The following is a 17,316-nucleotide window of genomic DNA, read 5'->3' as shown; positions in this document are numbered from 1 at the left end:
GATGCAACAATGCTGTGGTGATTGCTTTGGAGATCAACTCTCTCACTCTTGCTTGTGTTTATAAGCGCAATAATTAATGGAACTGGAAAAATGTCCTTCTAATGAACGAGCTCTCCCACTAGAATTTATATTCCTGTACAATGTCTCAACACAAAGCCTCAGTCTATACCTCCCTCAGCTGTATGCTGAGATTTTGACATTTCGCACCCCCCCCCCCTCCCGCAGACCATTTGAGAATTGTGGATACCACAGTAGCTGAATTTTTCCTAAACATCCCCTCCTCCTCAACTGCTTCATGCTAAACACCCAAAATGTGAACATTTCACTAGTTGTGTGCTTTGACAGTTGGATCCAACAAGGTTAATAGTGGAGTACTGGCTCAAAGTACCACAATGCTACATTTAACTTCAGGACATTGAGCTCTGCACACAGCAGGCAGGAGTCCACACAGAAACTCAACTCTCACACTTACCCAAAACTCTGGCTGTCAGGAGATACCAGTTTATCAGAATCACTGCTGTCTGTGAAATTAAAAACACACAAGTATTAAAAACCAAGCGATAACAGTCAATAAGTACATCCTCAGGCAACCTTTCCAGCTACAATTCAATTTCACATAATCTGGTACTTCCATTTTGGTGCTCTCAGCTGTCATCGAGCAACCATTTTCCCTTTAGAAACGTTGGAGAATGAAAAGTTCCTTTCTCTTTCACTGCTTCTCCAAGTTCAATTTATGGTAGATATCCTGGTATATATAAAAAGTCCATTTTAGTTGGAACAGTTCTGATGTTAAAACTGGGCTCAGCATCCTGAAATGAGGGGAGAGAAAAAAAAAAAGACACATGCAACTTACAATAAGGGTCACTCCACATCAATCAGCAGGAACCCTGGTTTATTTTCCTCTATCTAGTGCAGGGACACCATGGTCAACTGTAGTGCCTTCACGGTCACCCACTCCCCAACAGGCCACTGGTTGGAACTGGGACCTTCCTAATCTGTAGAACTCCGTACCAAACTATGTGATGAATTTAGCCACTACATTGAAGAACCCAACCTTTCAAGTTTCAACTCAAGTTTATAAAATTTGTTAACCAAACTTGCATGCCAGTTTTCCCTTGTAACTCATACCATTTATAGAGAAATAAGAGTTATCCATTGGGACATTTATCGAAGTTATGCATACTATATAAATGCAATTTGTTGCTACATTTGATGCACACAACTATACATGATGCAAGTTTAAGTTCTGTTAAAGCTGCATTTTTGCCCTTCTACAAGTTCAGTTTGAGATCAGCCTACTCTAAAAATAATTATTTTAACTACAAGTAAAGTTTCTACTGTAGCGCATGCAATAGCAGCCGTAGCACAGCATTGCTTTTTATTAAAACGTAACATAATCGCCACTCCTTCATATTGCCCATTATAGAAAGTTCTCTGTATAAACTCTTGGAGAGAACAATGACCCAGAGTTATAGGCGTTAGAAAATCCTATAGAGTTAGATAGGGCTCGGTATCTTAGGAATACATGTCCCATTTTCCATTACTTTTTCCAAGCTCTAATGCACTTTATAAAGAAATCATTAAGCACAGCATCTCAAAAAAATCATGCAACTATGTTGAGCTTTTCCAGAGTAAAATTGAAATATAGCCGACTGAAGCTATAAAATTTACCAATTACACAGACCTTTTCTCTGAATTCTTGATGAACTTCTGCAAGCTTGTGGCTTAGACACAGCAGCTTCCACCTCCTTCTCTAGATTACGGATGGCAATTTTCGCGACACTTCGTGTGCATCTACGTTCTTGATTTTCAGGAACCTGTACACGAATAAAGCCGCTTAGAACCTCCATTTATAAATATTTTATCAATTAAACAAAAACCAGCCACAGAAATTAAATGTCTCTTAGAAAATCAATGCCAATTGTATTCTACCTACCAATGTGGCTGGCTGCTCCCCCTCCTTTGGCTGCTCAAGTTCAAGCAGAGTGCTAGAAATTGCTTCAACACTGCAATGACAAGAACTTACTGTTTTCAAGTTTCCTACACGGCATTTTACAATTACATGAGCCAAGGGATCTGCTCCTCATCTTCAGCATCACCAGTTTAGCTATGCAGACAGCAATATCTCCCTTTCCATAAGCGGAAAAAGCAAACAACTTGGGGTAGAGCATCCGCTCGGTTGTGCCGGTTTGTTCGGCAGAATTCACCCAGAAATCAGTGTAACCAGCGCAAATGATTGCAGAATTTTAAGGATGTATTAATCACCATTGGGAGTTTCCACTAATTGTGCTCTTTTTGCAGGCCTTCAAGCGCCTTTAAAAATTAAGCTGGGTCTTTTGGGCGCAAGGAATTAGGCAGGTTTTAAAAGCTTTTGAATTTTTTTTTTTTTTTATATATAGTTTACCAAGAAACTGATGACTGCACCCCAACATAACTAGCAAATGGTTCTGCAGATATTTTTGTTTTTTTTTAAAAAGTCACTCAGTAATTTAAAAATCAGGTTACTCAGGTGGTGGAGAGCCAGATTTAAATTGCTTATTTTTTGTTGTTGAGATAAACCCATTTTCAGCTGTATTAAGCAAACTGCACCAATTTACCACAATATATCAAAGGAATTTTTTTAAAGCAAGTTTTAAAAAAAAATCACATTTTAAAATGCTGCCCAATTGCACTGGTTCATGGCAGATTTTGCTTTTGGCAATATGCAAATGAGTTTGAGCGGGAACTCAAGAAAAAACACTTCACAAAACTAGCGCAATGTTTTGTGCAATTTGCATCCAGATTGCCGATTGCAGCCAAAGCGAAAACTACCCCCATCCATTTGCTTTTTCCAAACCCTGGTACCGCTCCATTGGCCAGATGTTTAGAAAAGATATCTTAAAATTAGTTTTTCCTACCATAGCACATTTGACATTGTTCGGATCCAGCCACCTTTTGCTGTTTGAACAGAAATCTCAACAAGGGGAGGAGGCTGTGTATCTACTTTTGTGGTCCCCTCCCCAAATCTATTCCATTCCCATGCACACTCATTGGCATTAGAAGTGCAATGTGATCGGTTATACAGCTTTGTAACAGTCACTTCAAACACTGTTCAAGGTGTCTGGCTCTCAAGGAACTGTGTTGGGAGGGATTTTTTTTTTTTTTTTTTTTTTAAAAACATTAAATTACCATGGATTCTTGTTTACATGCCTAGTTAACTTCCTGCAGAAACCTCCTTTGTTTTACTGTAAAACGTGAGTCTAGGATTTGCCTAGCCACCTCTGGCATTAAAATACCAGCTACAATATTAGAGTTTTGCAATTCCAGTGAAAGAATTTGAAAAAAGGCTTCAGAGAGTTTTCAACCCAGAAGCCTATGTAGGTCCCATTTCCAAAGTGGCAAGTTTTTTGTAACTTTTTAAATTGTGAAGAGTGTAAAGCAGGGTGCATTTAAAGTGCTGTAACCTATAGGGCTACGGACCAAGAGCTGGAAAGTGGGATTGGGCTGAATAGCTCTTTCAGCCCACAGACACGATGGGCCCAATAACCTCTCTCTGCGCTGTAAATTTCTATGATTGGTCTGAAATTTGGGTTAAATTTTAAAATCAAAAGCAAAAGAAGGGAAACCGCCATGAAGGGTTTACAAGTTACTCATTGTTCAGTAGTGTTAGTAGAAGCAGCAGTCTGGCCCTTCTATACAATTTCACAAATACCAGAATTTCAAGTGAAAGGGTGCAACAAATAGCATGGGGGAACATGAGTGAGCGCGTGGGACTGGGTGCAGGGTTAATCGGGTAAAATTCCAAGCGTGTTAGGAACCCGCCTCCAATCTGCCCACTTCCTGGTTTAACGGAGGCGGGACGGGACGGGGGGGTGGGGGCAGCCAACCCACTCCCAGGAGGCAGGTTGGTAATTAAAATATTTTAGTGAGGCTGGCAGCCTCCGGTTTAACCTGCAGGTTTTAGAGTGGGTGGCCAGGCCTTGGGAAACCCAGTAGCTGATGTGAGGGGAGGACAGCTTCGGGGAGAAAGCAAGTGCCTTCACAGCACTGCTTGTGGGCCAGGACAAACAAGTGTGCTGCCTCCCAGCCCCACCCCTCAAGGTTGGATATCGGACCCCACGCCCCTCTGGACTCCATAGAATTGTACAGCACAGGAGGCTGCTATTTGGCCCATTATGCTTGTGCCGGCTCTTTGAAAGAGCTATCAAATTAGCCCCACTCCCTCCTGCTCTGGGATGCAAAATCTGCAGCTAAAAATCAATTCTATTCTGTACATACTACACAGTTAATCCAAAAAAGACTACCCTACATTGTAACCCTGAACCAAAGTGCCATTCTTGCTCCCAACCCCCACCTCAGATGCATGCCGAGAGTCCGGCAGCAGCACAGATATCAACAGCCACCTAAACACCTCACCTAAGTGGCTATTCAGCCCATGTCGTCTGGCTACAGGACATCCCAGCTGAATCACATTCCATCCACTTCTGAGTTTGTCACATCATGGTGATCCAAGGAGGGGAGCCCAGTCAATCATTCCTCCTTTCTAACTCAATGTTAGAATATCCCTGAAAGATTATCTGGTAATTTTTCTCTTTGCTGTTTGTGGGAGCTTGCTGTGCACAAATTGGCTGCCGTGTTTCCTACAATACAACAGTGACTACACTTTAAAAAGTACTTCACTGGCTGTAAAGCGTTTTGGGACATCCTGAGGTCATGACAGGTGCTATATAAATGAAAGTCTCTCTTTTCTTTCAATGAAGTGGAGGTCATTTGCAGCACCCCATTAACAAAGTATTTACTCTAGCACATGGACCTGGGATCATCATAAAAGAAAATAACTTAAATTTCTATAGCGCCTTTCACAACCGCAAGACATCCCAAAGCTCTCCACAGCCAACGAAGTACTTTTAAAGTGTAATCACTGCTGCAATGTGCGAATGATCAGATCGTCGGTTTTAATGATGTTGGCTGAGGGATAAATACTGGCCAGAAGATCGGGCATAATTTCCCTGCCCATCTCACTCAGAGGCATCTTAGGCTATGACTCATTACTGTACTATAGTACATTGAGCCCAATGACTTACTGAGTCATTACATAAAACTGAGTGCTCACAGTATTCTGCCAGGAACAACCCAAGCACATTTAACCAAATTAGTAATATTTATGATCAGTATAAACAGACTAAAACACTTTACAACTGACTATTTTCCTGCAGGTTAGCTTAGCAGCTCGAAGAGATGTGTAAACATTTGCACAGATCAGCTCTCCACATCATTAACAGATAAATAGACAAATCGACCACTGCCACTACAATACAATAAGGAGGTCCAATAACTGACTCCAGTGATTGACTTTAAAATCCAAAGCTTTACAGACATCAAGTCTCAAATTTTGAAGAGCGTCATCTCATCATATTGACACCAACAGCAAGATGGCTGCTTACATTCATTAGAATGCAATATTTTAATTTAACAATCAGGCTTTTTAAATCAATTACAAACTCCAAACCTTGAATTATCAGATCAGAGCCTGCTATTCTGTATTGTAGTGAATAGTTAATGTCACAAGCTGGTTACTGGATCTCTGCTTGGGAAGAAATAGGGTCAGTGAAGTTGGCCTCAGTGATCCTGTTTTAGGAAAGTATTGGAGGAGAAAAAACACAGGGGTCTCTCTCCACAATGTCAAATAAGGACAATCAGTATACCGCCTATGCTCCAACAGCCTGCAACACTCACTGCCTGGGCTCACAAACAAGGAATGATTACTTGACAAGATACTGACCAGCAGCTAGCACTTGTAGAACTGTCCCTCCAGATGCCCACACAAAGATTGGACACTTGGCAAGGCAACCACCTCACATTAAATTATGTCCAACTTTGACACCACCTTCAGAAAAGGAGGGATAATTCAAAAGAACTTCTGCAAGAGATCCCTCTGGGTAGGATACACCAGTCAGGAAGGTGTACATTTGCTGTACTTGGCTTTAACCCATTTAAAAGAACTTTAAAGGATCAGACCTCAGAGCAACAAACATCAGACATGCATTCCAGTAAAATTCTCTTACCATTTTTCCTCACCAATTCCTTTCATTTTGTCTGTGCAGTTTGGATCTAGAGAAAAGGCAGGCATATTACCAAAATAAGTAAATTATATATAGGTTTTGAAAAAAAAGTGAACACTCTGATCAATTGAATCAAAAATTCTGAACTAACATGTATTCTCAAATCTGGATTCAAAGTCAGTTGCAGCATCTGGGTAGCCAAGTCCCTAGCACAATATATCATATGGGTTATTAAAAAATACAAGGAAGCATAATCGGAACCAATTGCCAATTGAAAAGAAAATGGGCAGCTTTCCCAACCAAGACCCTCACCCCAACCGCCCTGCACACTATTGTACGCTGATGGCTTCCTCCCCCAATTTGGCCATACATAACCATCAAAATCTTCAATCATCCCCCAAAAATCACACCATCCACAGCGACAAAACATCGCTTTTCAATCTGGGGAGCAGTGATCACACCCTAAGAGAATCTGAAAACAACCCAATGCTGTGGACTTTCCTCGTGACGATTATTTGTGCCTGAAGCAATCCCACTTATTCCGGGTAACATACTGTGATACAAGACTGATAACTTGCATTTATATAAATACAGGAGCCAATGTAGGTCAGAGAGGACATGGTGATGGGCAATTGGGATGGTGCAAGACAAGAAATTTATGGAGGGCAGAAGACCAGCCAGCACAGTACTACAATAATGAAGTCTGGCGATGGCATTGGAATGAAGGAAGGTTTCAGAGGCAGATAAGCGGAGGTTGGGGTGGAGGCAGGCCGTTTGAGAGATGGAAGTGGGCAGTCTTTCTGATGGAAAGTCTATGGGGTCATAAGCTCAGAGTTAAAGAAGATGCCATGGTTGTAATCTTCAGACACCAGCTGGGGAAGAGGATGGAATCTTGACAAGGGTACAGAGATGTGGTGGGGACCAAAGATAATGCTTTTGATCTTCCTAATGCTTAGAAGGGGAAAAGCTTCAATTCATTTGATGGTTTTATGAAAGGGAAATCATCAGATTTGACAAATCTGATTTTTTTGAGGATGTAACTGGCAGGGTAGAGAAGAGGGAAACCAGTGGATGTAGTACATTTGGATTTTCAGAAGGCATTCTATAAGGTGCCACACAACAGGTTGTTACACAAGATTAGGGCTCATGGGATTGGGGGTAATATATAAGCATGGACTTAAGATTAGTTAACGGACAAAAAACTGTAGGAATAAACGAGTCATTTTTGGGTTGGCAGGGTGTAACTCGGGGAGTGCCACAAGGATCAGTGCTTGGGCCTCAGCTATTTACAATCTATATCAATGTAATGAGTGTAATATATCCAAGTTTGCTGACGATACAAAGCTAAGTGGGAAAGTAAACTTGTGAGCAGGATGCAAAGAGGAGCAGGAAGTGTGAAAGTATCCACTTTGGTAGGAAGAATGGAAAAGCAGAATTTTTTTTTTTAATGATGAGACTAATAAATGTTGGCATGCAGAGGGATTTGGGGGTCCTTGTACACAAATCACAGAAAGTTAATAGGCAGGTACAACAAGCAAGTAGGAAGGCTAATTTAGTATGTTGTACTCCAACCCTTGCAATAAAGTCTAAGAGTAAGGAAGTCTTGCTGCAATTATACCGGGCCTTGGAGAAACTACACCCAGAGTACTGTGCACAGTTTTGGTCTCCTTAACCAAGGAAGTATATACTGGCCTTTGAGAGGGTGCAACAAAGGTTCACCAGATTGATTTCTGGGATGAGAGGGCTGTCCTATAAGGAGAGATCAAGTAGAATAGGCCTATACTCTCTGGAGTTAAAGTGAGAGGTGATCTCATTGAAACACAAAATTCTTAGAGGGCTTGACAGGGTAGATGCTGAGACAGTGTTTCCCCGGCTGGAGTCTAGAACTAGGGGTCACAGTCTCAGGATAAGGGCTCAGCCATTCAGGACTGAGATGAGGAGAAATTTCTTCACTCAGGTTTGCGAATCTTTGGAATTCTCTACCGCAGGGGGCTGTGGATGCTCAGTCGATGTGTATATTCAAGACCGAGAGCGACAGATTTTTGGGTACTAAGGGAGTCAAGGGATAGGACAAGAAAGTAGAGTTGATGTAGAAGTTCGGCCATGATCTTACTGAAGGCTCAAGGGGCATTATGGCCGATTGCTGCTCCTGTTTATGTTCTTATTTGACGAGGTCAGATAAGCAGTCTGAGGGGATTGAGATATAGAACTGGGTGTCATCAGCGTACATCTCTGCAAGATGATGTCACTAAGATGCAGCATGTAGATGAAAAAACAGAAGGGGCCACGGGTAGATCCTTGGAGCACTCTGGAGATAACTGTGCGAAGGCAGGAAGAGATGCAATTATTGGAAATACCTATCTAATCATAGCCAGAGTGACAACTGAAACCAAGCAATGACAGTCCCCCTGAGCCAGATAATGGAGGATAGTGGGATCTCTACGGTTAAAGACCGTAGAGAGGTCATGGAGGGATAATGCACCACAGTCAGTGACCTGGGTTAGGCTGTTTTGGTGCTGTGGCAGAGGCAGAAACCTAACTGGCAATTTGAAAGGGGAGTGATGGACATGGACTTGAGGCAACAATTCATTCAAGGACGAGAGAGGAAAGAGGGGTTGGAGATGGGGCAGTAGTTCTTAAGGACAGAGGGTCATGGATTTTTTTTTTTTTTTTTTTTTTTTTAAGGGAGTGGAGGGGTGGTGTTAATTGTTTAGTAAAGGAGGGTCAGTACCCTGGAAAGGATGGGAAAATGTATGGAGTCAGGCCTTAAACATCACCTGCAACAAAATGCAGGAATGCCAATTTAAAAATTATACATTGTACATACCACAGCCACACATCCTCCAAAAATTCCTTCACTTCTCACCAAATAACTGCTAGAGGGGCATTGGACAGAAGGGCACCCTCCTCCCCACATTATGGCCATCCCCTCCCCATTGAGCCATTCTGAGAGATCATGAGGAATACGACTCGTCTCTTGATCCCAGAAGACCCAGGTCATTGCTTCTTCAGCCTGAGCACTGGAGAGAAAGGGCTTGCTGCAATAGACAACTCACTACAAGCTGCAGCATCTTTTCCCTGGCAGGTCCACCCTCAACACACACATGGCTGCAATATATGTTTTTCTTCATCTGAAGTGCAATTTTATTGTACTACATTCTCATATATAATATAATAAGAGGTAGAGTTCTAAATATAATTCTGCAGCCAGAATACAAGGTGTAAATTGTAAATACATTGTAAATATTCTTTAGACAATTATACTCACAGTTGGAAGCAGAGGACTCCAGCACACTCTTCCTCCTAACAATGGATTTACGCAATGATTTTCTCATGGATTTCTGTACCACGGCAGTCCGTTGAACATTCAATGAATATTTATCCACCAACCTAACACAGTTGGACTGGCGGCTGGCACTGCTTTTCTGCACTGATCTACGGATAGCTCGATGAAGAGTCTGGTTTTCATTTTCAGAGATGGAGTTCTCACTAGCAGCTGGCACCCCCAGAACATTCAAGTCCTGGCCAGCTAAACCAGACTCTCTATCCACACCATTTCCTTTAAAAGCAACAGCCTCTGCTATTTTCATCTTGGTTGCTGCACGATTTGAGCTTCTGGGGATCACTGCAGTGGCAACAGGAGTCAACGTTTCCAAAACAGGTCCACTTGGAGGAGGTGGTTTTGCCTCAAATGCCTTTTGGGGCAATTTCACATCTTCAGAAGTGAGCAGAGTTGGGGCTAAGTTGGCCATCTGACCTTTTTGGTGCAGCTCCACACTCTTAGAGTCATTCAGTGACAGCATAACCAATAGCACTTGACCATTAACCGGAACAATAGGGGACTCACTGTTTTTTTCAGTTTCTAGATTGGCAGTCGCTACTGCACGTGCTGCTGCTGCTCGTGTCAGGCGTACAGGATGCGCCTGCTCCTCGGCTATTTTATTGCAGCCACTGTTATCCTCCTCAAAAACCCTACGGTTGAGCTTTGTCCGCTGAATTGAAGAACGCCTTAAATGCTTTCTGCTTCGAGAAAACCTGGATGAATAAAAATTTTAAAATATCTCTGAACAACTAGCAGATTTGCTTTGAGGCACAACTCTCACGAGTAGCAAAATTCATCTCAGACAATTACAATCAAACTACTGAAGAATGACAATTTATCAGGATTCATCTATGTCATTTGTAATTTTGTGTTTTCTTTAAATGGGGTTAGGGACCTTCCTCCCTTCCCCAAGTTTCTAAAGACACTGGCTCAGTTCCACAGGAGCTGGCAGCCGCCAAGTACTTCTCCCACAGGACAGCATAAACAGTGGTGCCTGCAACTATTTTATCATGGAGGTCATCACATCCAAGCCAGATCCTGGTTTCACCAAACATCCACACCTGCACACATTGTAGTACAAGTCACTAGATAACGATCAGGAGCAGGAACATCGACTGTTCCCCCTCCTTCCCCAACGGGCTCAGGAGCATTGAGGCCAGTCCATTTCATCCATAGGGTCACTTTGGTCAATCAATCTGAAGAGAGACTGTAAATCAAGTCAGACACCTGCTGGTCTGTATAGTTCTTCTTTTAAAGTCATTAAAAATCAGGTTACTCACAGGTGGTGGGTTGGCACTGATTAAAATGCTTACTTTTTGCGATAAACCCATTTTCGGCTGTATTAATCAAACGTCACCAAGTAGCCACTCAAATATATATATTTTAAAATTTATAAAGCAATTTTTTTTTTTTTTTTTTAATTACATTGTAAAAAGCTGTAGATTGCACAGGTTCATGGCAGACTGTGTTTGGCAATATGCAAATGAGTTTGAGTGGGCCCAGAGGGGAAAAACTTCTCAAAATTGCCGCAATTTTGGGCGCAACCTGCGCCCTGATTGCCGATTGTGTCCAAAGCAGAAACTTTACCTCCATGTTACTTGCCAACTAAGCCATCAATTAGAATCCCAAAATGTTTAGGAAGTTAAGCATGAAACGTTTCTAACTGACTTTTAACTAAGAGGGTTATTTTGTTGAACTGGACAGGATCTTAGTTCTCCCTGACGTCACAGTACAGGGTATAATGAAACTGGACTTTCTCTCCCTCCCCCACCACCCATTCTTTTTCTAATTTATTGGCATTTGATCTTTCAAGTAAACTCATTCACACCTACAAGTTATTACTGCAGTTAGCGAAGCAACTTCTGTACCCTGTATATAGTTTACATTTTCATGCAGCCACCCAGGGTTCACAAAATTTTAATAAAAAAAGTTATTCCAAACCAGTCTAACATCTAGCAGACTGCTCAGAGTCAGCACCAGATCACCCATAGCCTGAAAAAAATACACTTTTCAAATAAAAATAAAAAAGGCCGAGGGATTAGATCATATAAATCCAGTATTGAACGTACAGGTGATTGATGCCGTTGAGCTGTATCTCACGTCATTAAACACCCATTGATACCCTTACCTCTTATTGGCATCCTGAGCCACAGATGGGCGTCTCCTTCGCCGTTTTCTCTCTGAAGGTGTTTTTGGCATCAACTCAGGTTCTGCATTAAAATCACTGAAAAAAAAACATCTTCAATTTGTATAGAAATAACCAGCTAAAGCACAGTAGTAAAACTCACTCGTCTCTGCCCAATGTTCCTATTATGTTTTGGGGGTTTTATGTTAGATATTCCACTTGAGTTTACCTTCCACTTCTGTAGGTGGATCTTGCGTTCCCCATGATAGCAGAGTGTATTTTTACTTGCTCAATACTATACCAAGACCTAGGGACTGAACAGAGAACCCTTGCAACTGCACTTTGAGTCTCAAAGTATATTCAATCTCATGCTACATTCCAAGAAGTCAAATAAGCTGTCAGTTGGTTCTAGCCCAAGAACAAGTACTTACTACAAAACAGTAGACTTGCATTAAGTTACAAACAATGCTATGCTTCAATATATTAAACAATAATGGTGCTTCTTTCCCATCTGTCTCAACATACATTGTATCTTGAAAGTAGAGGTGCACTTCTTGGAATCAAACTAGCCAAGAGTGACTGAACTCTAAAGTAAACTCAGCCACAGAAGCATAATTCAAAATCCTTTTATGTATTGAAACAAAGGCCATCAATAAAAACTGCTTTTTCCTTAGCTATATTGAAATGGTTAGTCACATTTTCAAATACATTGCATGTTATCAATTGAATGACATGGCTAGTTTCACTGATCTGAACAACACTGAATAGGCTACCAGACAAGCTGGCTGTCAAAAGTGAGTTGTGGAGTTATACGAGAGCCAGACCTAATCCTGTCGCACCAGATATCCACACACTTCTCAGCAGGAGTCACTGGATAGCAGTCATCACAAATTCTGGCTGATTTTTTTCCTTCCCCAAACCAGAACGTCCCCATCTTCCACTCCAATTAAGATCAGTGCAGATTCAAGGATCAATTTTGGGGCTCAGCCATCTTAACCAGCCTCACCATTCAGGGAGCAATTTTCTATATTTGACTACTACTAAACAGACAGTATATCAAACAAGAGGTACAGTGGCTAAGATGAAGCTTGCCATATCCCAGGACAACTCTTACCTGATAAACATCTTCTTGGCCTCCTCCTGGATTTCTTTCAGCCATACTTCATTGTCTTTGAAATCTTCAATAACAGCATTGAGTTTTTCACCAAAAAGCTTCAGCATGTCATCAGTGTCCTCCATTGCAATTGCTGTTCTCGAAGCCTTGATGTGCCCGAATGGCAGGAAAAGAGGAGATTTAAAAGCTGGCAACAGAGTAGGCAAAATTAAGTGATTTAAATTTCAAGTTGGAGTGTAAAACATATTTTGTATATTGTGCCAATATAAAATGTGACAGTGTTCCTAATGAAGAGAGAAACATCACATCATTCAAGAACCATTAGTCATTACCAATTGAATAATATCAGTGCTGAGTTAGCCAATCACAGCTGGGGAATAGTTGAAGCATAAGTTAGTGTCAGCCTTGGCTCAGTGGTGATCTCTTGTCTGAGTCAGTGGCCTGGAATTTGTGGTCAGCAGCAAAGTAAAGGCATTCGCCGCTGGCCACGAAGTAAGCTTTCCACAAAGATCTCGATCTCTGCGGCAAGAAGTTTGGCTTTCCAAACGTGCAATTGAAACCAGCGCAAGTTAATGGGGAATCCCTAATGTGAGCTGCTGTGATGTCAACAAGCTAAGCAGCCAATCAGAATGCAGAATTCTCAAGACTGCAAACCAGGAAGAGTAAGCTCCTTTGATTCTAACTTTTTAAAAATGTTAGACAGCAAAACAAAGATTGAGGCTCTCATGGGGAAAAGGTAAACCTGAAAAAGATGAACAAATTAATAAAAAAATGTAAAGTCTCTTCAAAATTCTAATTTTTAATAGCTAAATTGGACATGCCACAAAATTAAAATTAGCTTTTCAGGGCCATAAATGTTTGTTTAGAAGTCAATATGCTGTTAAAACCACAGTTACACCCAATCCAAAAGGCTCTAACTTTTAATGGGGTATTTAACAGCAGTATTACCACAGAAGAGCCAAAGTTTGTCAGTTTCCCTGATTTCACAGGTTACACTGATTGCCAGCTGTGGCGGGGGGGGGGGGCAGGGGGCCACAGCAGAGCCAATGTCGGAGCCGTGAATGACTAACCGCAACTTCAGGATTTCCGCGTTGGGATGTACATGCACTACATTCTGGAGTTGGTCAGTTTCAAAGGGGTTCTCTGTTAGCACCCACTGCAAATTCCGGGCCAGTATGTCGTCGATTCGAGCTCCACTTGAGAAACTCGAGCAAATCTAGGCTGACAATTCAATGCGGTCGCGAGGGAGCGCTGCATAAACAGAGGTGCTGTCTTTCAGATGATACAATAAACCGAGACCCTATCTGTCCTCAGGTGGACCCAAAAGGTCCAGTGATAAAGGAGCAACCAACACTAACAAAATAAAAGGTTCTGGTCATTATCTCATTGTTGTTTGAGGAACCTTAATGGGCAAAAATTAGCTACCACATTTCCCTACATTACAATAGTGACTATACTTCAAAAGTACTCCCTGGGTTGTGAAGCAGTTTGGGATGTCCCGAGTTGGTGAATGGGAATACAAAAATCAAGTTATTTCTTCTTTAATTGGCCTCAGCAGCTGGGGGGAAAACAAAGCAACTCACAGTTCTGTTCCCGATTGTTAATATCAATTGTCAAGCTTGTGTGCCGAGGTAATGTGGAGAGAAGCACAACCACACAACTTAAATTAATATTTTACATATTAAAAATGGTTTCAGCCAGCTGCATTTCAAGTATTTGCCAATCACAAGTAAAATAGTAATGAGGGTACCAGCACTCAGATGGGGTTTTTTTTTTTTTTTTTTTTTTTTTTTTAAATTCATTTTTATGGGATCTGGGTGTCGCTGGCAAGGCCAGCATTTATTGCCCATCCCTAATTGCCCTTAAGGTGGTGGTGAGCCGCCTTCTTGAACCGCTGCAGTCCGTGTGGTGAAGGTACTCCCATGGTGCTGTTAGGTAGGGAGTTCCAGGATGTTGACCCAGCTACGACGAAGGATCGGTGATATATTTCTAAGTCAGGACGATGTGTGACTTGGAGGGAAACTTGGAGGTGGTGGTGTTCCCATGCACCTGCTGCCCTTGTCCTTCTAGGTGGATTAGGTCGTGGGTTTGGGAGGTGCTGCCGAAGAAGCCTTGGCAAGTTGCTGTAGTGCATCTTGTAGATGGTCCACACTGCAGTCACGGTACACCGGTGGTGGAGGGAGTGGATGTTTAAGCTGAAGGTACCCCACAGTACTGTTAGGGAGGGAGTTCCAGGATTTTGACTCAGCGGCAATGAAAGAATGGCGATATATTTCTAAGTCAGGATGGCGTGTGACTTGGAGGGGAACTTGCAGGTGGTGGTGTTCCCATGCACCTGTTGCCCTTGTCCTTCTAGGTGGTAGAGGCCACGAGTTTGGGAGGTGCTGTCAAAGAAGACTTGGCGAGTTACTGCATTGCATCTTGTAGATGGTACACACTGCAGCCACGGTGCGCCAGTGGTGGATGGAGTGAATGTTGAAGGTGGTGGATGGGGTGCCAATTAAGCAGGCTGCTTTGTCCTAGATGGTGTCAAGCTTCTTGACTGTTGTTGGAGCTGCACTTATCCAAGCAAGTGGAGAGTATTCCATCACACTCCTTACTTGTGCCTTGTAGATGGTAGAAAGGCTTTGGGGAGTCAGGAGGTGAGACACTCACCGCAGAATACCTAGCCTCTGACCTGCTCTTGTTGCCACAGTATGTGTGTGGCTGGTCCAGTTAAGTTTTTGGTCAATGGTGACCCCCAGGATATCTACGGCAGGGGATTCGATGATGGTAACGCCATTGAATGTCAAGAGGCAGTGTTTAGACTCTTGCTTGTTGGAGATAATCATTGCCTGGCACAAATGTTACCTGCCACTTATCAGCCCAAGCCTGAACGTCATCCAGCTCTTGTTGCATGCAGGCATGGACTGCTTCATTATCTGAGGAGTTGTGAATGGCACTGAACACACTGTAGTCATCAGCGAACATCCCCATTTCTGACCTTATGACGGAAGGAAGGTCATTGATGAAGCAGCTGATGGTTGGGCCTAGGACACTGCCCTGAGGAACTCCTGCAGCGATGTCCTGGGGATGTGATGATTCACCTTCAATCACCACAACCATCTTCCTTTGTGCGAGGTATGACTCTAGCCAGTAGAGAGTCCCCACCCCCCAGCAATTCCCATTGACTTCAGTTTTACTAGGGCTCCTTGATGCCACACTCTGTCAAATGCTGCCTTGATATCAAAGGCAGTCACTCTCACCTCCGGAATTCAGCTCCTTTGTCCATGTTTGGACCAAGGCTGTAATGAGGTCGGCAGCCGAGTGGTCTTGGCGGAACCCAAACTGGGAATGCGGATGTGTCAGAAACTAGATAAATACCATGTTTATTTAACGTGAAAAATTCAAGTCGACTGAAGCCTGTAACCAACACATCGGAGTGCCACTGCGCCATGTTGCAGTTCAAAACTCACAAAGGCTCAAACCAATTTCCAAACAGCGCCCCTGGAGAGGAACTAACTCAGATGTGTCTCATTGTCCCCGCGGCCTCACCGCGCCGGACATTTAAAGCCAGACCTGCAACAGCTCACGGACAAAACCCCAATCCCCACTTCACTTGTTGCGCACAGACGGCAGCTCTCTCTCGGTTCTCGGCCCAGCGCTCCCAGGCCGCCTGCTGTCCTTATTTACCCTTCTCTGCGGTTAGAGAGCTGCTGAAGCCGCCCCTCCTGCCGCAGCACAGCCCGGGGAAGGGGAGGCAGAGACATCAGGCGTTAGCCCAACAACCTGGCCTGAACCCGGACCCATCGCAACATCTTCACCCGCCGCGAATCGTGTCACCAGCAACCGGCCCGCACTCCCATCCTCACACACAGACACGACCCAGCCGCTTACCGGAGGCTCCCGGACAGAGCAAGCGCTGCGGGTTCGCTGAAGCACAAACCGCCCGACACAAAACCACCGTCCCCCGGTCAGCGCGCGCTCGCACCCGTTTGAACTTTTAAATCCAGTGTCAGTTATACAACTAGCCAATCGCGGCGAGGCGACCCGCCGTGACGCAATCGACGCGCGAACTGACGCACGACGTCGCACTTCTCCGCACCGAGCTCGCGGGCAGCAGCGGAAAATCTCGCGATATTACATCACTTTTTTTTCCTTTTTTCACCCCTTCCCCCACCTCATTTCAATTGGCAGATTTTTCTGTGTTATATAGTACACATGTTGACTTAATTCCAACGACCACTTGTAAATATTCTTAGGGACTCCCTGAGAAGCTCTTAAGGAATTTCCTGTCCTTATTTCTGAAGGACAATTATCAGCTACCCAAAGGAAAAGTGTATTACAAAAATGTTATTTGTACACAACAGCAGAATGTGCAAGGTTACAATAGAAATCTTATAAGGTGATGAAACCCTGGAATCTCCTAGCAGACCTCCGTTGGGCTAGAGATCCCATTTTGAGAACCTATTGCCTAAATGACTGTTTCCAGCCAGTTTTAAAATTAGCCTCATATTCTGCCCCAAGCATCTAATGGTGCCCCTGGGGTAGCCAATACTTGCAGTTTACTTGTGTCCCAGCAAGTGGATAGCCAATGCTCCTTTTAATATTTCTTTTGTGTGCACGGCCCCTTTAAGGGGTTGTGCAGCCCATTCAAAATGCCACTCATGCACGGTTTTTCACATTTAAAAGCCAATGAGCTGGCTGTGCAGGCGCTCCAGAGCAAGAGAACATT

General features: G+C 43.2%; 1 protein-coding gene across 1 annotated transcript in view; it reads right to left on the bottom strand.

The window, feature by feature from the left end:
* LOC147106697 (inner centromere protein A-like) overlaps positions 1-16,562 on the bottom strand; it is a 47,438-nt gene extending 30,876 nt beyond the window's left edge. The window contains exons 1-8 of the mRNA XM_086007747.1: positions 16,479-16,562; positions 12,603-12,789; positions 11,492-11,587; positions 9,310-10,076; positions 6,045-6,090; positions 1,937-2,006; positions 1,685-1,817; positions 473-521 (exon numbers count right to left, since the gene is read on the bottom strand). Of these exons, the coding sequence (XP_085863873.1) occupies positions 473-521; positions 1,685-1,817; positions 1,937-2,006; positions 6,045-6,090; positions 9,310-10,076; positions 11,492-11,587; positions 12,603-12,727 (1,286 nt within the window). The 5' untranslated portion in view covers positions 12,728-12,789; positions 16,479-16,562. The remainder of the gene's footprint in view (positions 1-472; positions 522-1,684; positions 1,818-1,936; positions 2,007-6,044; positions 6,091-9,309; positions 10,077-11,491; positions 11,588-12,602; positions 12,790-16,478) is intronic.
* Between the last annotated feature and the right edge of the window lie 754 nt (positions 16,563-17,316).

This window comes from Somniosus microcephalus, chromosome 15 (genome assembly GCF_052327205.1).
Source record: "Somniosus microcephalus isolate GS21.2 chromosome 15, FLI_Smic_1.0, whole genome shotgun sequence".
In the NCBI taxonomy this organism is placed as follows: domain Eukaryota; kingdom Metazoa; phylum Chordata; class Chondrichthyes; order Squaliformes; family Somniosidae; genus Somniosus; species Somniosus microcephalus.
This window is presented reverse-complemented; position numbering and strand designations above follow the sequence as displayed.